The following is a 27,018-nucleotide window of genomic DNA, read 5'->3' as shown; positions in this document are numbered from 1 at the left end:
GTGCACAAATGCTTCCTTTCGGAGTTATAGGCTGCCGAAAACATGAAAAAATTAACTTTAAAGGTCCATACCTCCAAAACTATGGGGCCTACCGTACTCGGGTCAAGGCTTTACTAAGGAACTAATATGTGCCCTATCTAAAAATGCATGGTTTAGAATCCTGCAGTACTTCCGCAAACATTTTTATAGAGGTAGTTAGTGAGTACTTCAGATTATATGCCCGTAACAAAACTGCCTGTACAAAAATTGTTGATTGAGTACCCTAGGATAGAGCCCTTTTGAAACACCCTGTATAGTGTAAGTGGTTGTGTATTTAAAGAACTTAGTGTGTCTTATAACCAGAGGGTTCGGCTTGTTATTATGACATTTAGAATATGTGAAAGTTGGTGGTTAAATAAAAGAAAGTATAGATATAGGCGAATATAATCTTATGTAATGCAGCTTTAAATTAACGTTTAACTTGATTTACTGGGTAGTATTCTACACATTGGGAATATATTAAATATTCAAACACTGATGTAATAGTTATGAGCAAAACTTACACATGATCGATAGTATTGGCCACGTGAAGAGAAATAAGGTTTTCTCTTATCATATCGTAAATTTCGTACAAGTCTCGTCTCGTCTCGATTCTAGAATGATTCCTTATGATCTCATCTCCATTCTCGAAAAGCTTCTCTGGTATCGTTTCGAAATTTTTCTCGTTGTGTGTGGGGGGACGGTGATTCAGTGATTCAGCGCTTACCTATAGAGGTTCCTGGTGTGTGGGGTCCCTGGTTTGATGCCCGGTCAAGTAAGTTTGTAGTGGATAATATCGTGTCCGTGGGTTTTCTCAGGGTACTTCCATTTCCTCCCACTCTCTCATTCCACCAATTCTTCAATCATAATTCACATGCCTTAATCATCGTCTCCCTTAACCTAAACGCAATAATCGTGGAAGTTAAACTGAAAGAAAAATTTCATCTCGTTTTGTATATATATATATATATACCGAAAATTTATGGCCTGTTTTTTTCTTCTTAATTATGTATAGAACTGCCGTGTCGTGACAAAACGCTGTAACTTTGGCGAAGAAGTTTTGCGAAAATGAGCCTTAAAGTTTTCATCCGAAAATGTGATCTGTATCGTGTAGAACCAGTGTAACTAGGCAATAATAGTCAACCAATCAATTTTCACCAAATTTAATCACACAACATGCATTTACGTAACATTACATGTAACCACGTGTTTCCAAAGTCAAGATACACTATTTCTACACGATACAGATCACATTTTCGGATGAAAACTTTAAGGCTCATTTTCGCAAAACTTCTTCGCCAAAGTTACAGCGTTTTGTCACGACACGGCAGAGAAGTTACCAGAATCCTTCCACGTCACGAGAAGTTTACGAAAAGTGTAATATAACAACATTTAAACTATGGTAAATTGTGTAATGACTTGTATATTTTTCAACGTTCATAAATGCTCTGCATTGTGTTTGTATAATCACTTTTATCAATTTTGCATATGAAGCATTAACACTGAAATAAGTTTGAAATCTAAGACTTGGGTGTGTTACCCACGTGACTCTGAAATTTCTCGTTCAGTCAAAATCGAGACAACAGTTGTCATATTTGTCATCTTGTCCCCAATTAAAAAAAAAAAATAGTTCTCATGCCGTTCTCGAGACGAGACCAGAAAATTCTCGACTCGTGGGAAACACTAATAGTCGACGAATATGCTCCTCTTAAATCTTCATGAAAATAAAGTGGCACTTAAGATTATAAATAACGCGATGTCCTTGAATAAAGAAACCATTTTATGTTCCCAAATTAAAAAAAAAAAAATAAAGTCAATTTAATAAGTTAATTCATTCTTAATGACATGTTTCGAAGTTAATGAAATATCCAGTCTGCCCATCAATTCGTAGTATTATTACAGAATGAGGATCATTCCCGGAATATAATTTCTCTGAAATGCTTTATCACATTAGAAACACACACATAGGCTAGAGAGAGAGGAAGAGAGAGAGAGAGAGAGAGTGAAAGTAAATCAAAGGATTGAAGTGCATTTGTTTCATGAAGCGTTCGTTCGTTGTAAATTCATGTAACTGCTTTAACGGAAGTAATTTATCTGGTTTGTTAAGTATTAATCAGGGCTTGTTTATCTGTCTATCGCATCGTTTTACATATAATTACATCTCCAATAATTGCTTTGATCACTGCGCTATGTATGTAAAACAAGTACTCAAAATCACCACAGCGCAACTGCTCTACACAAGCACGAATAAATAAATAAATAAATACAAAAAAAGAAAGAAAGAAAGAAAGAAAAATCAAAAACCAACGCTATTTAATTGGGTTCTCCTGTCATCAGCATTTTATATCGAAAATCGATTACAAAAGTTAAATAAATACAACAACAACAACAAGAAAAAGCAAGTGAATTGGTTCTTCCACCTGTTAGCTTTCCGTGACGTCACTGGAGGGGATAAAATGTCACGTCGTTCAATACGTAGTGCACAAGGGAAACGTTCAGCCACACAAATTAACAAAGGCTCATAAAAAGCACGGTAGTGCGCCTCCTTGGCTCAGTGGTTAGAGCACTGGTCTCGTAAACCAGGGGTCGTGAGTTCGAATCTCACAGGAGGCAGTATATTTTTCTTTCTTTCTTTCTTTTTTTTCTTTTTTTTTTTTTTTTTTTTTTTTTTGTTTCTTTAGTTTCATACCGATTCAATCATATTGTAGACGGTAGTAATCCTACACTTTAGTGTGATAAATTAAAATCTAGTGATTTCACGGCTACCACATATTAATACACATTAATAATGAAACTCGTGAACCCAGCCCAAGTTCTAAACATCTTTTCAAATAGAAAAAAAAAAAAAAACTTGTTGCCAGCGCTCAAAATTAAAAATTCAATCACTCGTCATCGCGCAAGAATATATGACTACACATTATTGATGTTGCCATGATTTATCTAGAACGTGGCTATGGCTAGCTGCGGCTTTTCCGTAAAGGTTGTCCAAAAGCCAGTAACGTCGCAAGACGGAAGCAAGGGAAAGGCCCGCCACCTATAGCATCATCCATACCTCGACTGGGCCACCAGATTATTCTTCAGTTGACAAAATTCTTTTCTTAATAACTCAGTAATAAATTAACCTATTACAGTATCAATTTTGGCAAGTTATCAAATTATAACTATCTTATGAATAACAAAAAAAAAAATCAAATTAATTCATTTGTTCCCGAGTTATTAGCAAAAGAAAATTTGTCAACTGTCAAATACTTTCTTTTCCGTGTGTACTGTACGTCAAGTATTGTAAAACTATTATTTATTATTTTCGGTGTACAAAAAACTAACTGCTCCCTCCACCCCCCTCAAAAAAATTAAAGCTAGTGTACGGTGATCAGATTCTGACAAGCGAAAAGTAGGACACAAGTATAATAGTATATGGTAGTTTACTGCTTCAGTAAAACTCTTATTAAAAAAAAAAATCAATTAATGTTAACCTTAGGTTAATCATTAACTTTTGTTGAAAATAAAAGTACTCAACAAAAGTAAAGAAGGAATTCAACACAACTCCAAATGCTTTGATAAATGACAAAGTGGTTTATTTTTATGAACGTACAGTGAAACTTCGTGTTAGGCTAAAGATTTTTTAAAAATCGATTTTCGGAGCGTATTGTTTTAAGAAATGTGAGAAAATTTAGACCGGCACGAGAGAACTTCTATTTAACTTGGTTAACATCACTGTCATAATTTGAAAAAGAAACTTTTCCTACTTTACCGATATCTCAACAAGTCCTTCTCAGTAAAAACAATGCATTGTAAAACAATGGTTTACTTATTATTCTCCATCCCTAATCTTTTGAGGAGTGTTAACAAACACAGCGGTTCATCGTTCAGGAAAAGAGTGCCTATGATTCAAAATGTTGTGAATAAAGAATGAAATATTAAGATATTGCAAGTAAGTTAACTCATTACATTTTGCAGGACATTTTTAAAAAAGGACATTTCTGGATTTTCTAGGCATTTGCGCAACACACAGGACAGTTATTAATACTTGTAAAACAGTACCGTACTGTGAAAATCATTACGTCTGGTTACCGTAAGTTAGCGTCGTTACTGCCAAAAACGCTAGCAGAATGCAGTGAGATTTTTTTTATCAACAAAAATAACATTATAATAAAATATAATTCAACAGAAGGAAATAAAACAAAGCACTATTTGTATATAATAAAATAAAAGTATGTACAGCGTATTAAAGAGTGCGTGGCACAAATAACAAATTTAATTTCGAAACATGTTTCGGCACAATAACAGGTCAAATTGGGAATAGAACGAATGGAAATTTTTCGTGACTGATCCCGAGAGACAATTTTAACTCTCTCAAGATTCCAGAAAATAATGACTCACCTGATTTCCTTTATCCAGTAGACATAACGATTTTAATTGATAAACCCCGCAGTTTGAAGCAAAGTAGTCAATATTCGAAATAGGACGATTTTTTTTTTTTTTTTTTTTTTTTTTTTTTAAGTTTGTGTGTGTGTGGCTGATTATCACGGACATTCTTGCATTCTTCTAGGTTCTAAAAAACTATAATTCATAATTTATTTCACTTATTTAGTAGTCATAACATGATCTCAAATTACACCCTCCTGCTACCTGATGTTTGAATTTAAGGTAATCTCTAATTGTGCAAATGCGAACTGTAATCAATGATTTCAATTTGTCGTAGTTTTTAATAAATTCCCGTTTGAGGAAAAGAACAATCCTTCTCGCATAGATAAATAAAAGGATAGCTGGCAATGAGGATTTGTAAACATGACAGGAAAAGGAACGATAGGACAATTGAGTTTCATATGAATATCATTTTATTTCATAAGAATTACATAACGTGATGTATTATTAATTGATTTGGATAAGTATTTACAATTAAGAACTGATTGATGTTATGAGTTAAGTGAGAGAGCTAATTATATTACGCTAACTGATGTTTTCATTTATGATAATACTCCATTGTGGCAAAATATGAATTATGGTTTCAGTTCCTTGTGTTTTTAACTAAATTCCCGTTTGAAAAAGGAATTACTTTTGAATCACAGATAGGAGAATGGCTGATAAATAATTATTTGTGAACATAATTGGAAAAGGAGCAATAAAGATCGAAATGTGGGTAAAATTAGAATATGATTTTTCATAATAGACAATATATTTGTTGTTATTATTATTATTTAGTTTAATTTCTGACAGTTACGTTCTTTAAGTTAAACAAAACAGATTATTAATGAAAATGAATTATTAATGAAGTTTTGTTTTGTGTGTTCTTCCACCGGAAATTGAACACGGGACCACGTACACCAAAGACGCATGCACTAACTACTAGGCCAGGAGGAAGGACATATTGGTTATTAAGTTAAAATAGATAGTATTCAGTACAGAAAATTACTAGGAAATTATAATTTTTAATTTAGACTCGTTTTCCTGGTTATTTATAGTAGCAAGAAAATGATTCGTCATCCATTCGAACATGATGACCACATATTGAATATTTAGTTTTGAGTATTGACAACATTTTTTTTTCTTTATGACAAAATATTGAAATTATAAAGTAAGTCCGCGACTTTCATTATTAGTATGGTGGAATACGTTGTAGTCCTGAAATCATCAGATTTTAATTCATGACTCTAAAAGTGCAGGATTATCATAGTAGACTTTAATATTAGCCTACTAATAAATCGAATATTAGTAATTAAGTGATCCAAAATTTAATTATTCATGAAATATTGTTTCTTTCCGCCTACTTACATATTTCTTTATTCTTACGATCAACTTCTACAATATTATTAGTGTTTAACGACAAAAAAATGTCCAAAGATGATTCATATACAATCATAGATGCTTCATATATATTAAATGAGATCTATGTGAGAACCATTCAACTTACTGAAGTGAAACTGATACTGAAATATACCACTAGGGTTGCCAACTCTGGAAAATTAAAAAAAAAAAAACGGCACCCGCTCAAAATTCTCTATAATATAGGTCTAAGTGTGAAGTATTTCTATTTAGACCCATTCATGGAAACGCACTATTGTGAACAAAAGTGCATTAGCACTTGTATTCTGTAGCTATATCCTTAGTACATTCACTAGAAACCTTTATAGATACATTGTGCTATAAATGAGAAATTGAAATCGGCATTGATCATTTTATTGTGTTTGCTAATAACTGCCACTTCTTTTGAAATTATCGAAACAGATTTTTTTAAAAAAAATTATTAATCCTTACGTTACAATTTTGGATTTGGAAAATGAAATTTATTCTTTAAAATTATACTTCAACTACAGGAAATTGCTTTAATAAGTCCTTTTCCTCTCTCAATAAATGTGTAAAATTTCTTACAAGTAAATTTCAAATTTTTCCTGGTACAGTCCCTGTCATCTCTTTAAAATTATCTAAACAGATTAACAATATATGTATATATTTATCGAAGGTGAAAAGTGACCGTTTTTGATTTAAAGAATGGAAATTACTTTTTAAATCTATACTTCGAACTAGATGAAATTGCTACGAATTAGATACAAATTTGAAAAACCTGGTCATAAAGGAACTAGTAAGAAGTTTGTACCGGCCACCGGCTTTAATCAAAATAACAGCAATATTTCGGATTAGCCCGGTGAAAAACCGGCCAGTTGGTTAATACGATTAACCTCATTAAAGCTTCATTATGATCAGGGGGGCGAGCGGGGCAACGGCCCCGGGCGCCGAAGTAAGGGGGGAAAATTTTGGGATAAAAAAGGAAAAAAGATAGGAAAAATTGCTTGGAATATATATGTATGGGGCGCCGTCGTATATTCTCGCCCCGGGCGCTGATTTTCCACGGCACGGCCCTGATTATGATACTAAGATGAGAGTACATGGAGTGGCTAATAAGATATGCCCTAAACATACGTATCATTAACTCTTAAATTTTAGTGTCTGATATCAAGTTGAATAAAATGAAAATCTAGAGAGGAGTTTCCTATATATAGTTTTCGAAGAAATCGTTAAAAAAAAAAAGCACTAAAAGTTGTGAATAACAATTAACATTTTTTTTCTCTAGAAGAAATTGTTGTTTGTTACCAATACTGTACTATCGTTTCGTTTACTTATTAGTGGTCCCATGTAGCGTAGTCGCTAATTCTCTCACCTTTGGTCGCAGCATCGTCATTTCAGATTTTGTTATAGAGGGACAAAATTTTCCACCGACAAAAGAGTTTCTCATTTTTTATTAGAATAGTACATACGTACATCTACATAATACGTATTTCTCAAACTTAGAGGGGGAACAAATGCCCCTCTCTGACCCCCCTGCTTTGTGCAAGCAGTCTGGGGTTCGAATCCTGTTGGGGATACTAGTTGAGAAAGTGTAAAAGTCTTTTCAACCCAGTCATCCTGAGTTAGATTTATACTGGATTTTCCTCATTCCCTCATCAGGCAAATGTCGAAATGGTAGATACCGGTATCTAATATGCAGGTCCCAGGTCGCTTCTTTCATTCCCCCTTCTCCAGATAGTGTGCTCGCCGAGGAATGTCATCTGTTATAAGTGACTTTCTTAAGGCCATAGATTCTAGTAATGTTCAGAAATAAGTATAAATAAATAGATAAAAATAAATAAACCTACAAACTAAAATTTCACAAACATCCACACATACCCATATATTATTATGACTTACTATATACGATGCCACGTAGGATTAAAGCTCCATGTGCTGCCAAAGGTGGCTCCACCCAGTGACGACGCCAGAGGGAGCAAGGAACGAGCGCCCACGGTGAACAAATTTGCCAGCGATTCCCTCCTATGCTTTAATATATATAAAGTAATATAAAACTATCAAAAAAAAAAAAAAAAAAACTACTCGCCGTCCTCAAATTATCTGCACCTTCTCTTGTACTAACAAGAAATTAAAGCTGGCGTTGTTAATGGCTCCACCAAGTACTAGCTCCCAATCTCAAGAATGGTTCCATCTCTACACTCGTAACAATAGTCAAAGGTTCATTTCTAGAACGTTAATTTATTTATGTGAATATCGAAATCTACACATTTTCTAATGCGGACTCGCAAAGGAAAGACGGTGATATCTACTTAGATCAATTCGAAAAAGTTCACGAGACTGTGAGTTATGTAATAAATAAATATAAAACTAACGAAGAAAGTTCTGTCACTTTTTGTGGAGATCTGTGTTCCATTGGCCTTCATATCTTGCGTTGAATTCGAATGGAGATAAGGCGAAGGTCAGTTGTTGGTGTGGATATATCCAACATACTACCTGGTTGTAGCAGTTCAGTTATACCTTGAACTTGCATAAGGACAGAGTAAACATGGGACCTCAACAGAGCGTCATAAGGGCGTCTATGCTGCGCAAGTTCAAACTGGGGTCACACGCCACTGCAGCGGGTCGGAAGCCTGTCAAGCCTTTGGTGAGAGTACGCGGACAGCCGTGGTTTAACAAGTTTAAGGACGGGGACGAAACACTAAAAGACGTACCACATGCCGGAGGACTAACACATGTACAAAATGAAGATCTTCAGACAGCAATTGAGGCGAACAGTGGCCAGACATGTGAGGAATTGAGACTATATATAATTTTTTTTTCTACAATTCAGTGTGAGTGGAAAAACCATTCGTCAGCACCTCCAACAATTTGGGAAGCACTACAAGTTGGGTCGATTGGTCCCACATGATTTGACTCCGGGCCAGAAGGCAACGCGAGCAGACACCTGTATTTCTTCCTGTATTTCTTTGTCGTCTCGTTTGAGGAAGGAGCCATTTCTGGACAGGGTGTTGACATGTGATGAGAAGAGGATCCTGTACGAAGCTCCACGGCGCTGTCATCATTGGTTAGCATCCCATGAACCGTCTCCAAAACAGCCGAAACCACAACTGCACTAGAAGAAGGTCCTCCTGTGGGTTTGGCGGACTGCTCGCGGCATCGTGCATCGGGAACTGATACCAGCTGGTCAGAGCACCAATGCAATTATATACTGTCAGCAGTTGAGCCGTGTTCAAGAAAAACTCAAAACTCTGGAGCCAGCACTTCTGAATCGCAAAGGAGTCCTTCTGTTACAGGACAATGCTAAGCCCCACGTGGCTAGGATGACCCGGGACACCATTCTACGCCTTGGATGGGAAATACTATTGCATCCGCCATACTCTCCGGATATTGCACCGTCCAATTATCACCTGTTCCATTCCTTGAACAATCACCTTAGAAAACGCGACTTTAAATCCCTAGTAGAGGTACAAAATTGCACTTGATACCTTCTTTGCTTCACGGCCCATCAAGTTCTACCGCGATGGAATACATGGCCTTCCAGAACGTTGGCAGAAGGTCGTCGATGCTGATGGGGACAATTTTTGATCTTCCAGGTACGTCTTAGGTGACATATCGATGTTCGAAGTTGTAGGTAAAAAGGCGACAGAACTTTCTTGGTTACCTTTATAAATAAAAATCTATAAGCGTTTATGAATGTAAACATTGCAATATTTTAAGGGTTGGACACGATTCAGGAGCGCCATGAGACACAAAAATAAATAAATAAAAACATCAGACCATTTTTTTTTTTTTTTTTTTTTTGACAAATTTGATTTATTAATTATCTATTACGCGCAGTGGTGTATTTACGATTTTGTTTCGGGAGGGAGCTCTGCTAACTTTATTCCTGGAAATGTGAAAATTATGCAAAATATTTCATTTACTTTAATGTAGTAAATAAAATTTCGGGGAGGCTTAAGCCCGGAAGCCCCCCTTAAATACGCCACTGATTACGCGTAAAGCGCAGATCAACCATAGCAGTGGTATTTCATGTCAAATCGCAATTGATATACATAATTCGAAAATATGGAATAAAACCTTTTGAGCTTTTTATTTTTTAAGAAATAAAAATTCAAGGCAACCGGAAATGTCTTCCGTTACATTAAGAACAATTGTACGTATATAAAGTACACAAACACACAATATTGCGTCAACATTGTATTCAACATTTATTTTGATATATCAGATCTCATCATCATCATCGTTGTAGGTATTTTGTTATTATTGGCAGGTCACTTGCCGCAACTGAGAAGCTTCGATGTTCCAAGGTCTTCCATTAACCTCTTAGTTTTCACGTACAATTTTTCTGTTTTGATATCATTCATCAATTGTACCCTCCTTCGCCTCTTTCCTATCACCATACACTATAACACGTCCCTCTTGGTACAGTTCCTTCTTAGCCAATATCCCAAGTAGTTTCTCTTAATCTTCTCAATAATATCTAAAACAGTTCTTTTCTTCCCCACCATTTCTAACATCTCTCTCTCATTCGTTTTCCACTCGACCCAACTAATTATTTATCTCCGTCTGGAAGAAAATATTATACCTACAGAGGCCTTAGAACGTCCAAATACATTCAGTAGGTTAGAAATACTGAAGTAAGTTTTTGAAATGTGTATCTCTTCCAGTGGCGTAGCAGCTGCCCCCGCAACCCCCGCAGTGCGGGGGGGCCCGAGGTATAAGGGGCCCCGAAGTCTTGCGATGAATAAAGATTTAAAGAAGTAGAACTTCAACCTTACTTCTGTTGGCTTTACAACTAGGGCCCCTTCTCTATACTTTGCGGGGGGGGCCGCAAAAGTGTACTACGCCACTGATCTCTTCTATATATTAACTAAATAAATGTCTCTTCTGTACATTAGATCTTTATCAATCTAGAGGGTGGGGAAGCATTAATACTCGTATTCAAACATATTTACCTGTTGTTCCAAACTACGGTACATTATTAAAAGTGTGAGATAGAAAGTCGTGACTTAAAAAAAAAAGAAAAACTGTACTATGTCATATCATTCTATAATTTAGAAAAAAATACCAGATGGAATTAATAGAATTCTCCATAGACCACAATTTTATATTAGACATTCTGCTCTCATGTAGTATATAGATAAAAAGAAAATGTTTCAGATATAAGTGCAGTTGGCTTTACGCTATCCAAACAAGAGTTTTGATTCACATTGTGAAGCAATAGTAAACTTCAAAACTATGTGAACTCAATACTGAAATTGGTCATAATACCTGTATAATTTTCAATTGTGACAGAAGAATAAATGAAACTTATTCTTGGAATGTTTAACCCACATCAAAAAGCCATTCTCTTACCGTTTCCGTAATATGTAGAATAATATTCAAACCGTAACTGAGTAGATTTCTATAAAGTCTGGTTACATTTGAGGAATACAGTCAGAGACAAAGCATATTCTTCGGCCGCTAAATCGATTGTAGAAAGCTACTTCTCACTATCTCGTGGTGCTTTTTCTCTATCGAAATCCATATTGAAATACGAAGAAGTAGTAAAATTATGTCACTTCAAGTTTTAGTGGAGGGATGAGGATGAAGATGGAATCCTTTTTGAGACACTGAATCGACCCCCTCCCCCTCCTAAAAAAAACACTTGTCGCTATATACTATCGTTTTTACTTTATGGAGATCAATATTGAAACAGCAAGTAGCTTTTACCATTTTTTGCGTGAATTGGTTTTAACTAAGGATTTGTTGAATCTAATGAACATTTTTTTTAAAAAAGTAAAATTATATTTATATTGCATATAGCTTACTATATCCATATTGAAGTGTGGGATGTTCTGTGAGGAACGCACCCACGGGGGATACACCGGGTCCTGACTGCCCCTCCAAAAAAAAAAAAAAACTCCCTAACTCAACATGCATTTTTACACTTACTCAATAAAGGTATATATGTGTAACAAGAAAATGGCTGATGCAGCATGAAAATTTGATCTTATACTTCATCTGTACTCTTTCTCTTCTTAAAACAATCTAGTTCTATCATTTTTTAAAATGAAAATATAAATGGAGGCATTTTGAAATTACTTATCGTCTTTTTCAGTGCAGAATAATACCTGTTCAATGCTACATAGACGTAGTGGCTTGTATAGCATTGGACTCATCCAAAACTTAGGGTGGTATGAATAAAATGGAGCCTAGACTCTGCTCACTTGAGGTGAGCATGCTCTATTCGTGAGCAAACTCTAAAACTTTCGTATGAATAAAAACTATCAATAGTTTTGAGAGCTTACTCTTGCAGAAGCCGAGCATGCTCATAGAGGTTGCTCCACTCCGCGCTGGGACGACGAAGCAAGCAGTCTGCAACTGCACTTATTTCTGCTATATTATTTTTAAAAGAATAGCATGTATTGTCATTTATTTTAAGAAGTGTCAACAGACATAAATGAAACAAAAAAAAAAAAAAGAGAGAGAGAGAGATAGAGAGAGATTTATTTCAAGAAATTTTTGTTGAACTTTTCTATAAAACCTCATAGATGCTATAAGATTTATAAGGATTACTAGGTCTGTAGTATAACATGAATAGTTTATATGAAGTATTTGACAAACTACTACTGTAAATAAACTGTACTTTTCATGAAAGTTCTTACATTTTAATGACCAACTATCATCCTGGCAATTTCATTTCTCCTTTGTTGCCCACGTTGTCTCACGCGCGGGATGCCCTCGTTATCCTCTTCCATGTCGTCATAGTCTTCAAACGCTCTCTCAACAATGTAAAACTCGCCGTCTTTCAGATATTTAGCCACATTATGAAGGACAAAACAGGCTGAATCACCGAAGGCACTTTTGTTGGTCGCCAATCGTATTTTATTTTCTAGTATAGGGAATCGCTGCTTGACTTGACGAAGCATCTTTCTATTATAACTCGTTCTCCTTTGAAGCAGTTGTTGAATTCTCTTTCTCCTTCTGTAGCTGGATTTTGGAAAGGAGTCATAAGCCAAGGAGCAATGGCGTATCCAGAATCGCCCAGAAGCAAGGCTCCTGACCTGTTTTCTGTCATGACCACACGAACAGCTGAATTCATCCATATTCGGGAGTCGTGCACCGAACCTGGCCAGGAAGCATCAACGCTCGTGAATTCCTCGTTACAATTACAAGTGGCTTGAACATTCAAGGTGAAACGTCCTTTACGATTTATGTACTCCTCCGCGTGTACATGAGGTCGTTTAATTTCCATATGTGTGCAATCGATGACCCCGATGGCAAAGGGAAAGTTGTATTTTTGGCGCCACTTATTCATTTCTGCCTGCTGTTCAGCAACAGTTGTTGGGAACTTTATCCACAGGGGAGCCTTTTCGATTATTTTGTCTAGAACATTTGCAAATGTCACGGACACCGTACTCTGATCCACACCTATATCCTCCCCTACCCCACTTTGAAACCCTGGATCACTCAAATATCTCAAAAAAATTCGCATTCTCTGTTCGTTAGTAAGTGCCCCGCCTCTAGTTTCATTTGTTGCACCTAGGAAAACCACTTGACATTTTCTTGATCAAAGCGATACGGAGTTTTATAATCCACTTCCCACATGTTTCTGCGCTCCTTGTATATTTTACGTCGTAGTAAATTCATGAATGCAGCCATTTTCACCATACACCTTCACTGCACGGCTTGAGTCAGCTAATGAGGTGACTCCAGAATTTTGGAGACAGTACTCCGAAGTGCGAGCACGAACTCGTTTTTTATTCATATGAAATGTGAGCATGCTCGATAGTTTTCAGACCATGCTCCAGCACTGAGTAACCTCTCCCTGAGCATGCTCTCTTTGCTCCTCTTTATTCATACCAAAAGGAGTAAACTCCACAAATACTGGAGCATGCTCACCTTGCTCCACTTTATTCATAAGACCCTTAGACTCCTTCCAACAAAAATTTCTGGGTGCACGCCTGTGTTCAGTGCATGCATATGTTATGTTGATGGTGCTCTTATCAATTTTTCGATGGTCTTCAGGAACATTTTGAACAAATTTGTCAAGCTACAGAATGATAAATGTTTATCAAAGGTTTACACGTCTATTTTGTTTCCTGGTTTTCAATTTAGCCTTCTTCTTCATCGTATCAGTACCAAAGCGATATGAGCTATTCATCTATAATTTAACCTGAATTTTGAACCCCATAGGCTCCCACTGAGAATCGAATCTGAATCTCTTGCACCTATTTGAAATAGCTATACCTTCGATGCTGTTACAAGACTTGACTACATATGTGTATATATTATATTTTTATTTAGATTAATCGACACCACTACCTTCCAATACATTTTTTTTTTTTTTAATTTCAGATGGAAGTATGTGAAGTTTGAAACTAAAGTTAAATTCTCGATTAACGCCTCCCGTAGGCTTGTCTACAGGACGCGATAAGACAGTGTTTACGTGACGAAAAACAAGACGAGACAGAGCTCTTCCAATAGAAATAGACATAGTGTCCGTGGCGAGATAGACTTAATTCTTGTCTCCTAGGCAATTATAACTCGACCAGATAATTGGCTTAATAATAATAATAATAATAATAATAATAATAATAATAATAATAATAATAATAATAATAATAATAATAATAATAATACTCTACACCAAATTATTATTTATTATTTCTTTCGAAGCTAAAACTCTGGCGTTACAATCGCTCAGATGATTTTTAGCTTAGCAATGTATGATCAGCATATAGATTCCCTCAGCTTTATTTCGACTTACTGAACTGTTGAGCTGGTGAACACTAAAAATTCTATGTTCTCTCAGGAGTCGAAGTCCGGACTAAGTGCGTTAACCATCCAGCTACACGAGACAACACATATAATTACCATTAACTAATATTTAAATTGGTATTTTCATTGCACAGTTAAAAAAAATGAATATTTGCTTTTCCATGTTTAAAAAGAATCAACAAAAGTAGATATTACAGATCGTTCACATCACATTCAAGGAATTTATGCACGCTGTACACGTATCTATGTTTCCAAGAGCACATGCATGCAATATCTTATGAATGTATACAGTGCTGTGTGTGTCTAGTGGTGGTGCATTAAAACTACATTTTATATGCATATTTTCACATTAAAAAAGCAAGAAAATAAGATGAAAAACTAAAAGAAGAATTACAGTAAAAGAAAGAAAGAAAAAAAGCGAATTTGAACCAGTTAGTTTGCCAGAAAGTCGCCTTCCCTTGTAGCTGCGGAACTTGCTGTTTCACGCAATATCAAACTTAATGAAAAGCATTAATTACTATAATCATATGCAATCTTTATTGTTTTTTTCCTTCAAACGAAAGAAATCGAATGTTCTTAACTTTAGAAAACAAGTTTTCTTTTCTTTCCTTATTTTAAGGAAGTAAAATGTCACGAATAAACATATATACTTACAAGAAATAAATTCTTGTTGAATAAATGTTGAATAAATTGGAGTATGATGACTAGTGTTTAATTCAAATTAAAGTTTCCATTTTAGAGCACAAGAGATATAAGTCTAATTAATAAAGTTTTTAGAAAAAGAGACATCAAGTTTGTGTGCTCCGTTTAAGTACATGGGAAAATAAACATTGTTTCTTAACACTGTATCTGGGCACGAGTCTTTTAAGCACTGAAATAACCTTCACGTAGAAATCTTAAATATGAAATATCTCTAAAGTGGCCAAAAGTAGACTTGAATCTTTTGTATACTGAGCATTGGCGTAACTAGAATATTTTGCTCGCGGTGGGGACATGACCCCTTACTTCTGAAACCTTGAAAAAACGTTGTAGAAGACCTTATTATAATAATGTTTGTATTGATATACCAGAACTATATTCACGAAGAAATTAACTGTCGACTAAAAGCAGGGAATTCGTGTTATTATTCACTTCAAAATCTTGTCGTCGTGAATTCTGTCGAGGAATTTGAAGCTCAAAATCCGTACGATAATCATGCCTGTTGTTCTATAATATATGGTTGCGAAAGATGGCCGCTTACTCTGAGGAAAGAACATAGACTGAAAGTATTTGAGAAGAAGATCCTGAGACGAATATTCGGACTCGAGAGGAACGAAAATGGGAAATCGCTGAAATTTCATAACGAAGAACTACATAATTTATACCGTTTACTAAACATCATTAGGGTCATCAAATCTAGGAAGTTCAGGTGGGCAGATCATGTATCCAGAATGGAAGAAAGTAGGAACGCTTTCAAAGTATTAACTGGAAGTCCAATTGAAAAACGACCATTAGGAAGACCTAGGTGCAGATGAGAGGACAATATTAAGATGGACCTCGCAGAAATCGGAATACAAAGTAGAAACTGGATAAAGTTTGCTAAGGATAGAAGTCAGTGGAGAGCTTTTATAAACGTGGCATTGAACCTCCGGATTCCATAGGCTATAGAGTAAGTTACTTTAGATATTAACTTCTGAACCTCATTTCCCCATCCTCATTGTCATTTCTTCAAATTCTTTATTCCTCTCTCTCTCTCTCTCTCTCTCTCTCTCTCTCTCTCTCTCTCTTTCCATTAACTCTCGTTCATTGATCCTTAATTTCCATTTTTCTCACTTTATTTTCAAAAGTACAAGTTACAGCATTACACACCATTTGCTCGTACAATTCTGAGCGGAAGTGAGCACATTCGTAAATGCAACTGTAAGTTGTAAAATCTTTTAATTTTAGATTTTATACCTAGGTAAAAAATTACTGTTGTTTACTAGTGTTCAGTTTAGTTACATAAGCCTTTGGTATAAAGAAACACAGGCATATATATATATATATATATATATATATATATATATATATATATATATATATATATATATATATATATATATATATATATATATTTTACACAAAAGACATTTTTAACTTAAAAACAGTAAATTGGCCAAGTCGGAGATATGACTGTCCTTCCGTAAGGCTCAAAAAAAAAAAAAAATGCGAATATGGGCGAAAAACTTTAGCTATTTCGGATAGGGATAATATAAGTAGCACAGCCATACAAAAGAAAAAAAGAAAGAAAGATAACATTCGGTGCAGCGGACACCAACCTATGGATTCGATGTATTTTGTTACACAGAATTCAAATTTCGAAACCCCAGGACTTTGTCAATTTTGTTTTAATAGGCGAAAAACTTAGCGTTTTGGGTATAGAGGACACTTAGCGTTTTCGCCCATAAAACAAAATTGACACAGTCAATCGTCCTGGGGTTTCGAAATTTGGATTCTGTGTAACAAAATACATCGAATGCATATCCTGGAACTTTTATTTGTGTGTGTGTGGCTGTGTAATTGTCATATCTCTTGTCTCGTCTCGAATTTAAAAAGTTTGTTATCTCGACTTTCGTCTTGTATTTTGAGACGAGACAAAAAATGTATCATCTCGTTAACAACACTAATAATGCCTCAAAAAGTACCCACAAATTCCAAGGCTTCAGGAAAATACTTACAACTATACATTTGTATATTAGCATACCTATAAGTAGTGTTGTAAAAAAACGTTTTTTTTTCTGTGAAGTTTTTTTCAATAAAAAACATCGTTCTTTTTCATGTTTTTTTTTTCAAATGTCTGTCTGTTTTTTTTTTCTGGCAACTATTATTTATTGATTTATGTTGCAGATTATTGAGATAATCAACAGAACTTGAGTCGAAGCCCTCGTAACTTACAAATCGTTTGTTTCTTTGTACCTATACGAGCAAAATTATGTGATTATTCCTTTCGGACCCAGGTCATTTTTGGCGTTTTCCTACATTTTCAGTTAGTGACTTATTGCTCAAAAACCATTCATTCGATTGATATGGCTAAGGCTTTGTTTTTTAGAAAATCGATGTGGCTATGTTTTGGTGTAAGTTGCATTGCAGTGTTCCCAACGGGTGGGAAATTATTGAGGGAAATGTAAGGGTGAAAATTTACAAAAAATTCCCTAACCGAATTTCAAATTTTTTTTGTATCTAGCACCACTGCTGCTATATGGGTTCAAGTCACCTAAAAATTTCTTTGGTATGTTGACAAGGTACAGAGAAATCCTGAACTCGCTGGCTTCCATTCAAAGAGGGAAAGAAAAAATTCTCTGTCATCATACACACGAAATTTTGACACTTCTTACGCCTCAGAAGCAAAAATCAACAGATATGTCGGAACTACAGCTTCTCTAATTATCCCATTGAAACTTTTTATAGTGCGTTCTGTAGGGCAAAGAGGAAGCTTTCAGGTAGTGGTACGTTTGTTTCAATGTAGCTAGCAAGAGGGTAACAATAGAGCGGAAAAGAGAAATTTTCCGAATTTTTCACCTAAAATCGGAATTAATTGTTTTGGCTGGAAGCGCTGCCATCAGACAGACGAAAACTATCTGAAAATAAGCCTTAGTACTCCAAGAATATATCCTACAAGTATCATGGCAATATCTAACAAAGTAAGCATAATTTCTTTAAAAAAATATATCATTCTACCTCAGAAATTTACCATTTTCTTACCATTTCCAGAACATAGTTTATTATAAACCTCAATTGTACTTCCCCTAATTATTCTAGTGAAACTTTTTATGGTGCGCTGTGTAGGCTAAGGACGAGGCTTTTTATACACTGGTACGTTTGTTCGAATGTAGCCAACAAGAGGGAAATAATAGAAAAAAAGGGATTTTTTTCAAATTTGACCCTAAAATCTGGAATTAAAATTTTCTGTAGCTTGCACCACTGCTATCAGACACACACAAACTATCTTAAAATAAACTTTGGTATCCCTCTAATATATCCAACAAGTATTGTGACGATATCTAATAAAGTAAGCATGCCAATAAAAATATCTCATTCTACCTTAAAAAAATCACAAGTTATCTTTCCAATTAGAGAACAAAGTCTACTGTAAACCTCAACTGTACTTCCCCTAATTATCCTATTGAAACTTTCTATAGTGCGTTGTGTAGGGCAAAGATGATACTTTCAGATACTGGTACGTTTGTTCCGATATAGCCAACAAGAGGGAAATAATAGAGACAAAGCACACAATTTTCCCAAAATTTCCTCCTAAACTCTGGAATTAAAAAAATTCTGTAGCTGGTAACATGCTACCAGACAGACGCAAACTATCTTAAATTAAACATTGGCACACCACTAATATATCCTACAAGTATTATGGCGATATTTAAGGAACAAAGCTTCTAATTACCAAAAATATATTACGGTAAACAGAAAAGTAGGGAAAAACTAGAGAAATCAAGGGTTAGAACCTAAATGCGAATTTTTCGTGCGCCCCCTAATTACCCTATTGTAATGATCTGTACTTGCGTTTGGTAAGTAAGGACACATGCTCGATTGGCGTAAATTGACTTGCACTCGGACGTATAGGTACGAATTTATAAACAAAAATTTCGATTTTTTTTGCCCAAATTTAGGGAAATTTTAATTTTCCTAACTGGCAACACTGCGCGCAGGCCAGTCCAATTGATGTCGGCAGTTAGGTATGCATTCGAGGTATCTACCGGGCAAGTCTTAAGGAGGTCTTTCTACAACGAAGAAAGCTACAGGAAAAAAAGAAGTAAAGGAAAATCGAAATTAGAAAATTCTCGAATTTTTGACTGGGGTGAAATTTGAGAAGGAAATTCGACACCAGGAGAAAAATAAATTACTATGATAAACTATGGTCCAACCATATTTGGCAAGAATAATATCCCGATATCTTAATTAGTGTCCACACAGAAGCGGATTAAACAAGTGACACACCCGTGAGTGCCACTTTGGCCAACTAGACCACCGAGTGTACATTTGATTACATTTTTTGACTACTAATCCGTGTTGTTGTTGTTGTAGTTATAGTCTCGACTAATAATAATATCGTTGTTGTAAACAATAACTTTATAAGGAAAATTTTCTCTCCTTTTTACATCTTAGTTCCAACACTGTTGGTGAGAAATGCAGGGTGTTTCAAAATGAATATCAGGGTTTTAAGTCTTCGTAGTACTTATTACATTTTACGTATAATTATAAGCAATACATCAAGTAAAAGAGCACCTCAAACAGTCTTTGCTACAAGTGTTCGAGGTGAGATTCATTCGTCACACGACGCACATCTAGTCGATAGGCGAGAAAGGCCCATAAACTTTCCGCCATATGGCACAAAACACATTCAATTTAGGGGAATCTCGTTTCAACTGTACCATCTCCTGAGGATTTGCTGACCGCCAGGTACAAACATTATGAGTGTTCACATTAGCTCTTAGGTGAATTTATCACTGAAGACGACACGATCCAGAAAATCTTCATTGTTATGCAGCAATATTTTACTTGCAAAATTGGCACGTAAACCGTAATCTGTAGGCTTTAGACCTGTAACAACTGCAAACGATAAGGACATAGTTGCAAGCGTATCCTTAATATTCTTCACAGAGACCGTTGCACAGTACAGATTCAGTCTTTATTAAAACACAAAAAGCTTTCTGCTCTCTAGTCTCCATCTTTGCTACTTGCTCTTTCTAACGGCAGACAGAAGAAACAATGCATGTGCATGCGTGCGTACAAAACTGTTTGAGTTGCTCTTCCATTTGATATAATATTTATAATTGTAAGTTCATTGTAATAGATACTACAAAGTTTCAAAAACCTAATATTCATTTTGAAACACCCTGCATTACTTCAAATTGTGTCATCCTATAGTCATGTCATGTATATACATATCATCAGAGCCGGCCCTAGGCAATTTGTCGCCCGTGTAATGACATAATTTGCCGCCTCCCCCTTTCTCCAGAAAGAACAAATCTTAAGAGTTATGATTTTAAGTATGGTACTCCAGCATGAACAACGAAGGGGAGGGTAAGTGCAGTTGCACTCAGAAAGGCTTAAATACTTACTAGAAACGCAATCCTGTTGTGTCTGTTTTTTCTTTAAATATTAATCTATTATATTAGTGAAAGATAAAGCAAACACACCTGCAGAGGAAAGATGAAAATCCTTTTTATAGAATTCAATATCGAGCTTCAATCTCAATGTATCAGTTTGCAATTCCAGTGCAAGTAGCTCTTTCATCTTTATTTCTTGATTTTTCTTCTACATCTGTTAACATTTAAAAAAAAAAAACTTGTTTATATCTTCAATGATAAGGAACCTGTTTCTGATAAAAACATGACTAGTTGTCATATCAAAACTGTGATAACTTACTAAATGAAACAGATATTCGCCACTATTCGAGAATTGAATTCTTGCATTTGACAACAATCAAGCAATTTATGCTTGGATTTATTCGACCATTTGCTTTAGCATTGTCCATGTGATCTTAAACCAATGCAACCTAAACATAATTTATGAATGTAGTATTCAAATAGAAGGTCAGCTTAGTAAATGTAACTACCATCATCGTGAAGTCTGTTTCCAACAAGAAATATCTAAGTTAAATAATATACTTATGACAGATTTTGCCGTACCCTCCAAAGTTGCCGCTCCACGCAAATGCACGTGTTGCATATATGGTAGAGCCGGCTCTGCATATCATATATATCTAGTCGACAAATTATTTATATATGAGAGTTAGAAAAATACTATTAGGCAAATTAGTATTAGTTTTTACCTTTAGACAAGTTATTTGAATTTTATACTGTTCGTGACATTATTTTCATATTTATTAAAGGTCTGCTTCCACGAAAAAACAAAATTTCATTTCTATTTTTATTTCTTAGTTGATATTGATGAAAACTGCTGAAACCCGAATTGTTAGTAGGTATGTTATTCATGTAAATTGTAAAATATTTGTAGCGTATCAGTATCTAGCGTTTAATTTATGTTGCATTTTACGGTGATTACACCTACATAAAAATATTTCATACTTAATTAGACGTAAGATGCATAATACATGACTATGTGAAAAAAAACGAAATTTAGAAAAAAACGAGAGGCAATGTATTTTTTCTAAAAAAACGTACATTTCTGAAAAAATACGAACGGTTTTTTTTTTTTCTATTTACAACACTACCTATAAGTACTATTAGGATCACCAATAGATTTGATAATAGATCCTCCTAAAGTGCTCATTTTTTTTTTTTTTTTTTTTTTAAGTTTTCGATATTCTTCATTATCTTTGCAGTATTCAAGATAACTGACAAGGGGGAAAAATATGAGAGGAGTGCCGGGTCTCAAGAACATGTATTAACTCTAGTCACGCACGCTGAAGAAATTTTGTACAATTACAGTAAAAACTCTCATAGGAAATTGTTTTTCTTTCTTTACATAATATATAAAAAAAATTAACATAATCATTGTTCCATAAAAGGTTATTACGCTTGACCATCCCATGATTCTCACAAAATCTCCTGGTTCATCTTTAAAAAAGTTAAAAGACAATATGATTCCTGCGAAAATTCCTTGAAAAGGATAGACGTGTTAATATTTGTTCTCTTTCAACCACATATGCTCGGAGCTGCACAAATATTGAAATAAATAATTTCACTCATGAATACAAACCAGTGCATCTCCTGTATAAAAGATTTGTTCAGCAAAATGTTTTGAACCGTGAGTTCAGTAATTCAGGCAACCACCAGGAGTAAAAGTGGATCTGAAAAGGTAGGGGGCGGTAGACAGCGGCATGACGTCACGCCATCCCCCACTTATCTTTGCCCATTGTAATGTTAGGAAGTGAGGGGATGCTGTACATATTTTTTGGAGGTAGGAGGACGACATCCCCGCGTTCTCCTTACTTTTATCCCTAGCAACCACAGGTGCGAAATAGGCAATCTGTGATATAATAGGACTACTATTATTAGTTTTGTATCTTGTAGGATTCTCATGAAAAAGCTACTTAGAAAAAAATGATTAAAGAGCAAGAAAACATGTCGAAAACGTATTTTGTTAAAAGATAAATGGTTTGACGGTAAAACAGGCAGCAATTGCTTTTCATTTGTTTCCGACTTGCAACATAACAGGAATGTTTGAAAAAAAATATATGAAAGAAGCAAAAGGATGATTGCAGTGTATATATACGAAAGCCAGTTTTTAATTTTCTTGTGCCAAATGATTTATCCGTTGATCTGTCACCATAGCAACCTCTCCTCCGCCCTCCCGTTAATTGTGTGGGAACACGGAACTCCTTCTGGAAGCTGTAGTTATCTTAGTCGCTGATTTATAGCGACACACATCGAGTGACGGCTTGATTAGAGGGTGTCAGGTGAGTGCGACTTCATGTTTTGTCGATAGAGTAGTTCAACGTTTATGTATGGTCTACAACAGGAATTAACTTACATGTATAAAATTAACTCGATCTCACTTGACAGCATGCTTCACCTAACAACTTACAAAATTCTTGAGTTGTTTTAAGGGAAGAAGGCGTTCATTTCGAAGGAAAAAAAAAAGAAAGAAACTAATAATTACATCTGCATAATTAATAACTGTTGGGCTTTGTTTAACTGAAGTGGAGACTGTCCTTTTGACATTTGGTGATATGATTGTGTTCCATCTATTTGTCTCCGTACATTATAAAGTCCATTTGTGGGGGGAAATCTTCGACTTCTACCGTTTTGGAAATAAAATGAAATTGTAGTTGAAATGAAATGAAATTTTTGAGTTCTACGTCCCACGGTTATACTGGGTGGGCTAAAGGAATCGGTGATGATGAGAAATGAATGAAATGTTAAAACGAAGAAAGTTGGAGGAAACGGGAGGATCCGAAAAAAACCACGCATATTTGTTTGCCCACCACAAAATTCACTTGGCACGAGCATAAAATTGTAGCTTTACGTCCTACGTTATGCCCCGTAGGCTAAAGAAAACGAATGATTGATGAGAGTGAATGAGTATGAAAGAAACAGAGGAATGAGAATATGGGAGCAAATGGGAGAACCCGAGAAAACACGCGGACACAACGTTGCCCACCACAAAATCGTGTGGCCGGGAATTGACCCAAGGACCCGCACACCAGAGGTGAGGTAAGCACTTTGCTATTGAGTCCCTGTGTTCCCACCGAAAACGGTAGAGTATACTACATCCAGAACATGCCACCATATCACACTGAGCTGTAAGATTCGAGTTTTTTGTGGACGACAAGCCACGCAGTGAATTCCGAAGACTGTTACGAACAAGGAAACATCAGCTATCTGTTGGCAGCATTTGTCGACCCGCAGTATCTGTCGTGTAACACGTGTCAGCACTCAGTACTGCCTCGAGTCAAAGTTCAATTGTACGGGTGTGTAGTGTAATCAGTTGCACTCTCATAAGCTGCAATTACTGCTACGAGCACTGAAACAATGCCAACGTTAATCCACATTTTACACATGAAGAGTGCCCACTCAGTGACTAGAAACTTTTCATCCTGAATGGCGAGGTAAATCAACAAAACCATCGATGCACGAAAACCCACACTGGAGTGATGCGTGTAAATGTGTGGACAGACACCAACTTATGGTGTAATGTGGAGTATAGGTACATGTAGTTTGAATCCCGTGTTCGTAATTGAAATCTGTCATGCTAGAAGGTGATTCCCTCACTTCTGAATCCAGAAACTGCGTTCCTAACGCACTTTCAGCATTATTGTGCGCCTTCGCAATTTAAGATGCAGCTCTTACGGTGTTCGGATCAACAATTCCTTGACCACTCAATCGGCAGACGCTGGCCAGTAGAATGACCATCACAATCGCCAGATCTCGCGTTTATAGACTTTCACGTATGGGGATACAAAATGACAGTGCGTACTAGATCAAAATAAACCGTCTGTAAACTACAGCAGCGCACAATGTATCCATCTGCTAGCGTGACTCGTGATATAGTCGGAAAGGTACACGAGGAACGGAATAAATGCCTTAAGATATGGACCAAGCGAGCTGTAGCTACTGGTCACCCACATTGACAGTGAAATAACACTTGCAGAAATAAACTTAGGTAAGAACTTGTATCGGATTCGTGTTTTTGGTTATTTTCTAGCCTGAAACAATACATCACATGACCCCTTCCCATTTGAAAACTTCTAGTTGAGTTCAGGATTGGGGACTTCGAGATGGCCGCCATGATGGTGAATTAAACTCTTAGACAGATCCCACCCTCAAAAGCAATAGCACAATTTCATTCCAATATCCTGCAGTCATTTCTAATTTGCATGTGTTTCCAGACTCTTAAGGGAGAATCCATAAATTATAAGGTTTAGAATTCATCCATGTGGCTTGTTAGTAAATTGAACAATTCTTCATGTAAGAGATAGAAGGCTGGATAGTCAATAGTGCATCTTAAATTGAAACGCTGTAAGTCTATGCCTTACCAGTTGCTCAGATGTAGTTCTCTTTTTGGAAGAGAATAAAATATTTTGTTTTACATTTTTCTTTATAAATTTGACACTTTTCCTGAAAAGCTTATACATTTCGAAAATTATATATTAGTTTTGTGAAATTCAATTGATTGTCATTCTTGTTGGAAAAAATTACTATGCCAGTGTATTAATCATTTGATTTCATAATACATAACGAGTCCATTTGTTTCAATCATGGGTGGTTGAAATTAAGTGTAATTTTAAAGTTGTAGGGGAGATCGTTGTACCAAGAGCATAGTGTACCTTGAGCCATTTCCAATATCTCGGAAGGTGCTGCTTTCTAGTGATCCAACACCGAAGTACAGTCTTCTTCGATGTTTAATTGTCCACCAGTGCGAGTCTGGATGTGTTTCAGAAAGTGTCGTTTATGTGTGGAGAGAAAAATAATTTTCTACGGTCAAAGTAAAATTTTTAGTGTTAAGTTGAATGAGTGTCTACTGTGAATAAATAGACTACGATTAATTTGAATATTATTATCGGATGCCTCATCCATTGGTAAGTAAAATATTGGTGAAGTTCTGAGTCTTAGCTGTATTGTAGCGTTTAGGTAGCCATCTTTGTTGAAATGTAGATGCTCATGTACCTTGGGCCAAAGCTACGTCGTGTACCATGGACCAAATTGATCGTGGTTCATGGTACAAGAGGTTACAAGATACTTTCTTTTTTAATTTCAGAAAGACTTGTTGCCACAAAGATGCTCCGTAGCAAATCTGGAAAGAAGAGAGATCCTGTGGATCCAAGTGCCTTACGAAATGCGCTTGAAGCTACTCATTCCAATGATCCAAATAAGAAGATATCGTATAGAGAAGCATTGAAAGTGTTTAATGTAAGCCCCTCTACTCTTACCCAACATTTACATAAATTTAAAAACAGTAAAGAGAGAGAATTCAAATATAAAGTGAATTATGCAGTGAAGAAAGTTTTTACAGAAGCCGAAGAAGAAAGTCTTGTAAATTATATTCAAACTATTGCAAAAATGCAAAGCGGGCTAAGAAACGTGTTAGAGTACTTGCATATAAATTTGCTAAAGCGAATGAGAAGAAGTATCCAGCAACATGGGAAGAAAATCAAATAGCGGAGAAGAATGGATGCGTGCGTTTCTTAAAAGACGTTACACAAAACTATCGATAAGAAAACCCGAAGCAACTAGCCTAAGTCGGGCTACCAACTTTAATCGCCATAATGTTTAATGCTTTTTTTACCAACATCAAAGACGTTCACAATAGATTTGGTCCCATTCCTCCCAAGAAGATCTGGAACTTGGATGAAACTGGGCTCAGCACTGTCCAGGGGCAGTCCAAAATAGTTGCCCTTAAAGGTGTCAAGCAGGTCGGTTGTTCAACATCAGAAGAAAGAGGTAATCTGGTCACTATGATCACGGCCGTCAACGCAGTTGGAAATTCAATTCCACCAATGTTAATTTTCCCCCGGGTACACTTCAAGGACAGAATGTTATTTGGCAGTCCACTAGGAAGTATTGGAGCCGCCAGTACATCAGGATGGTCCAATGAAGAAACCTTTCTAAAGTTTTTTGGTGATTTTCTTACCTTCGTCAACTGTTCAAAGGAAAACAGGATTTTGTTAATTTTAGACAATCATGAAACTCATCTTTCTCCAGAATGTTTAGATAAGGTTCAGCTACTGGTGTAGTGATCATAACATTCCCACCACACACTTCTCATAAGCTACAACCTTTAGATATTTCTGTTTATGGGCCACTGAAGACATTTTATAATCAGGCTGTTGAGGAGTGGATGTATAACAATAAAGGGAAAACATTTGATATATATACAGTTGCAGAGGCGCTGGGAATAGCATTTCCTAGGGTATTTACACCAATCAACATATTATCCGGTTTTCGTAAGTCAGGGATATATCCACTAGACACGGGTGTTTTCAGTGACGACGATTTTCTGAGTTCATACGTCACAGAT

General features: G+C 35.8%; 1 protein-coding gene and 1 non-coding gene across 2 annotated transcripts; both read left to right on the top strand.

The window, feature by feature from the left end:
* The first annotated feature begins 2,558 nt into the window (after window positions 1–2,558).
* On the top strand, window positions 2,559–2,631 carry TRNAT-CGU (transfer RNA threonine (anticodon CGU)). The gene has a single exon. It is a non-coding gene; the product is annotated as a tRNA-Thr (tRNA).
* A 23,635-nt stretch (window positions 2,632–26,266) lies between these two features.
* On the top strand, window positions 26,267–26,734 carry LOC145679132 (uncharacterized). Its single transcript, XM_081749725.1, has one exon. The coding sequence runs from the start codon at window positions 26,267–26,269 to the stop codon at window positions 26,732–26,734; it is 468 nt and encodes a 155-aa protein (XP_081605851.1).
* Window positions 26,735–27,018: the final 284 nt, after the last annotated feature.

Source organism: Thermobia domestica, chromosome 2 (genome assembly GCF_964235325.1).
Source record: "Thermobia domestica chromosome 2, izTheDome1.hap1.1, whole genome shotgun sequence".
Classification (NCBI taxonomy): Eukaryota; Metazoa; Arthropoda; class Insecta; order Zygentoma; family Lepismatidae; genus Thermobia; species Thermobia domestica.
The sequence above is the reverse complement of the archived record's forward strand: the minus strand, read 5'-3'. Positions and strand labels throughout refer to the sequence as shown.

Bases quoted from the DNA above. Each gene is read 5' to 3' on its own strand.
- LOC145679132 (XM_081749725.1), top strand. From the start codon at position 26,267: ATGTTTAATGCTTTTTTTACCAACATCAAAGACGTTCACAATAGATTT.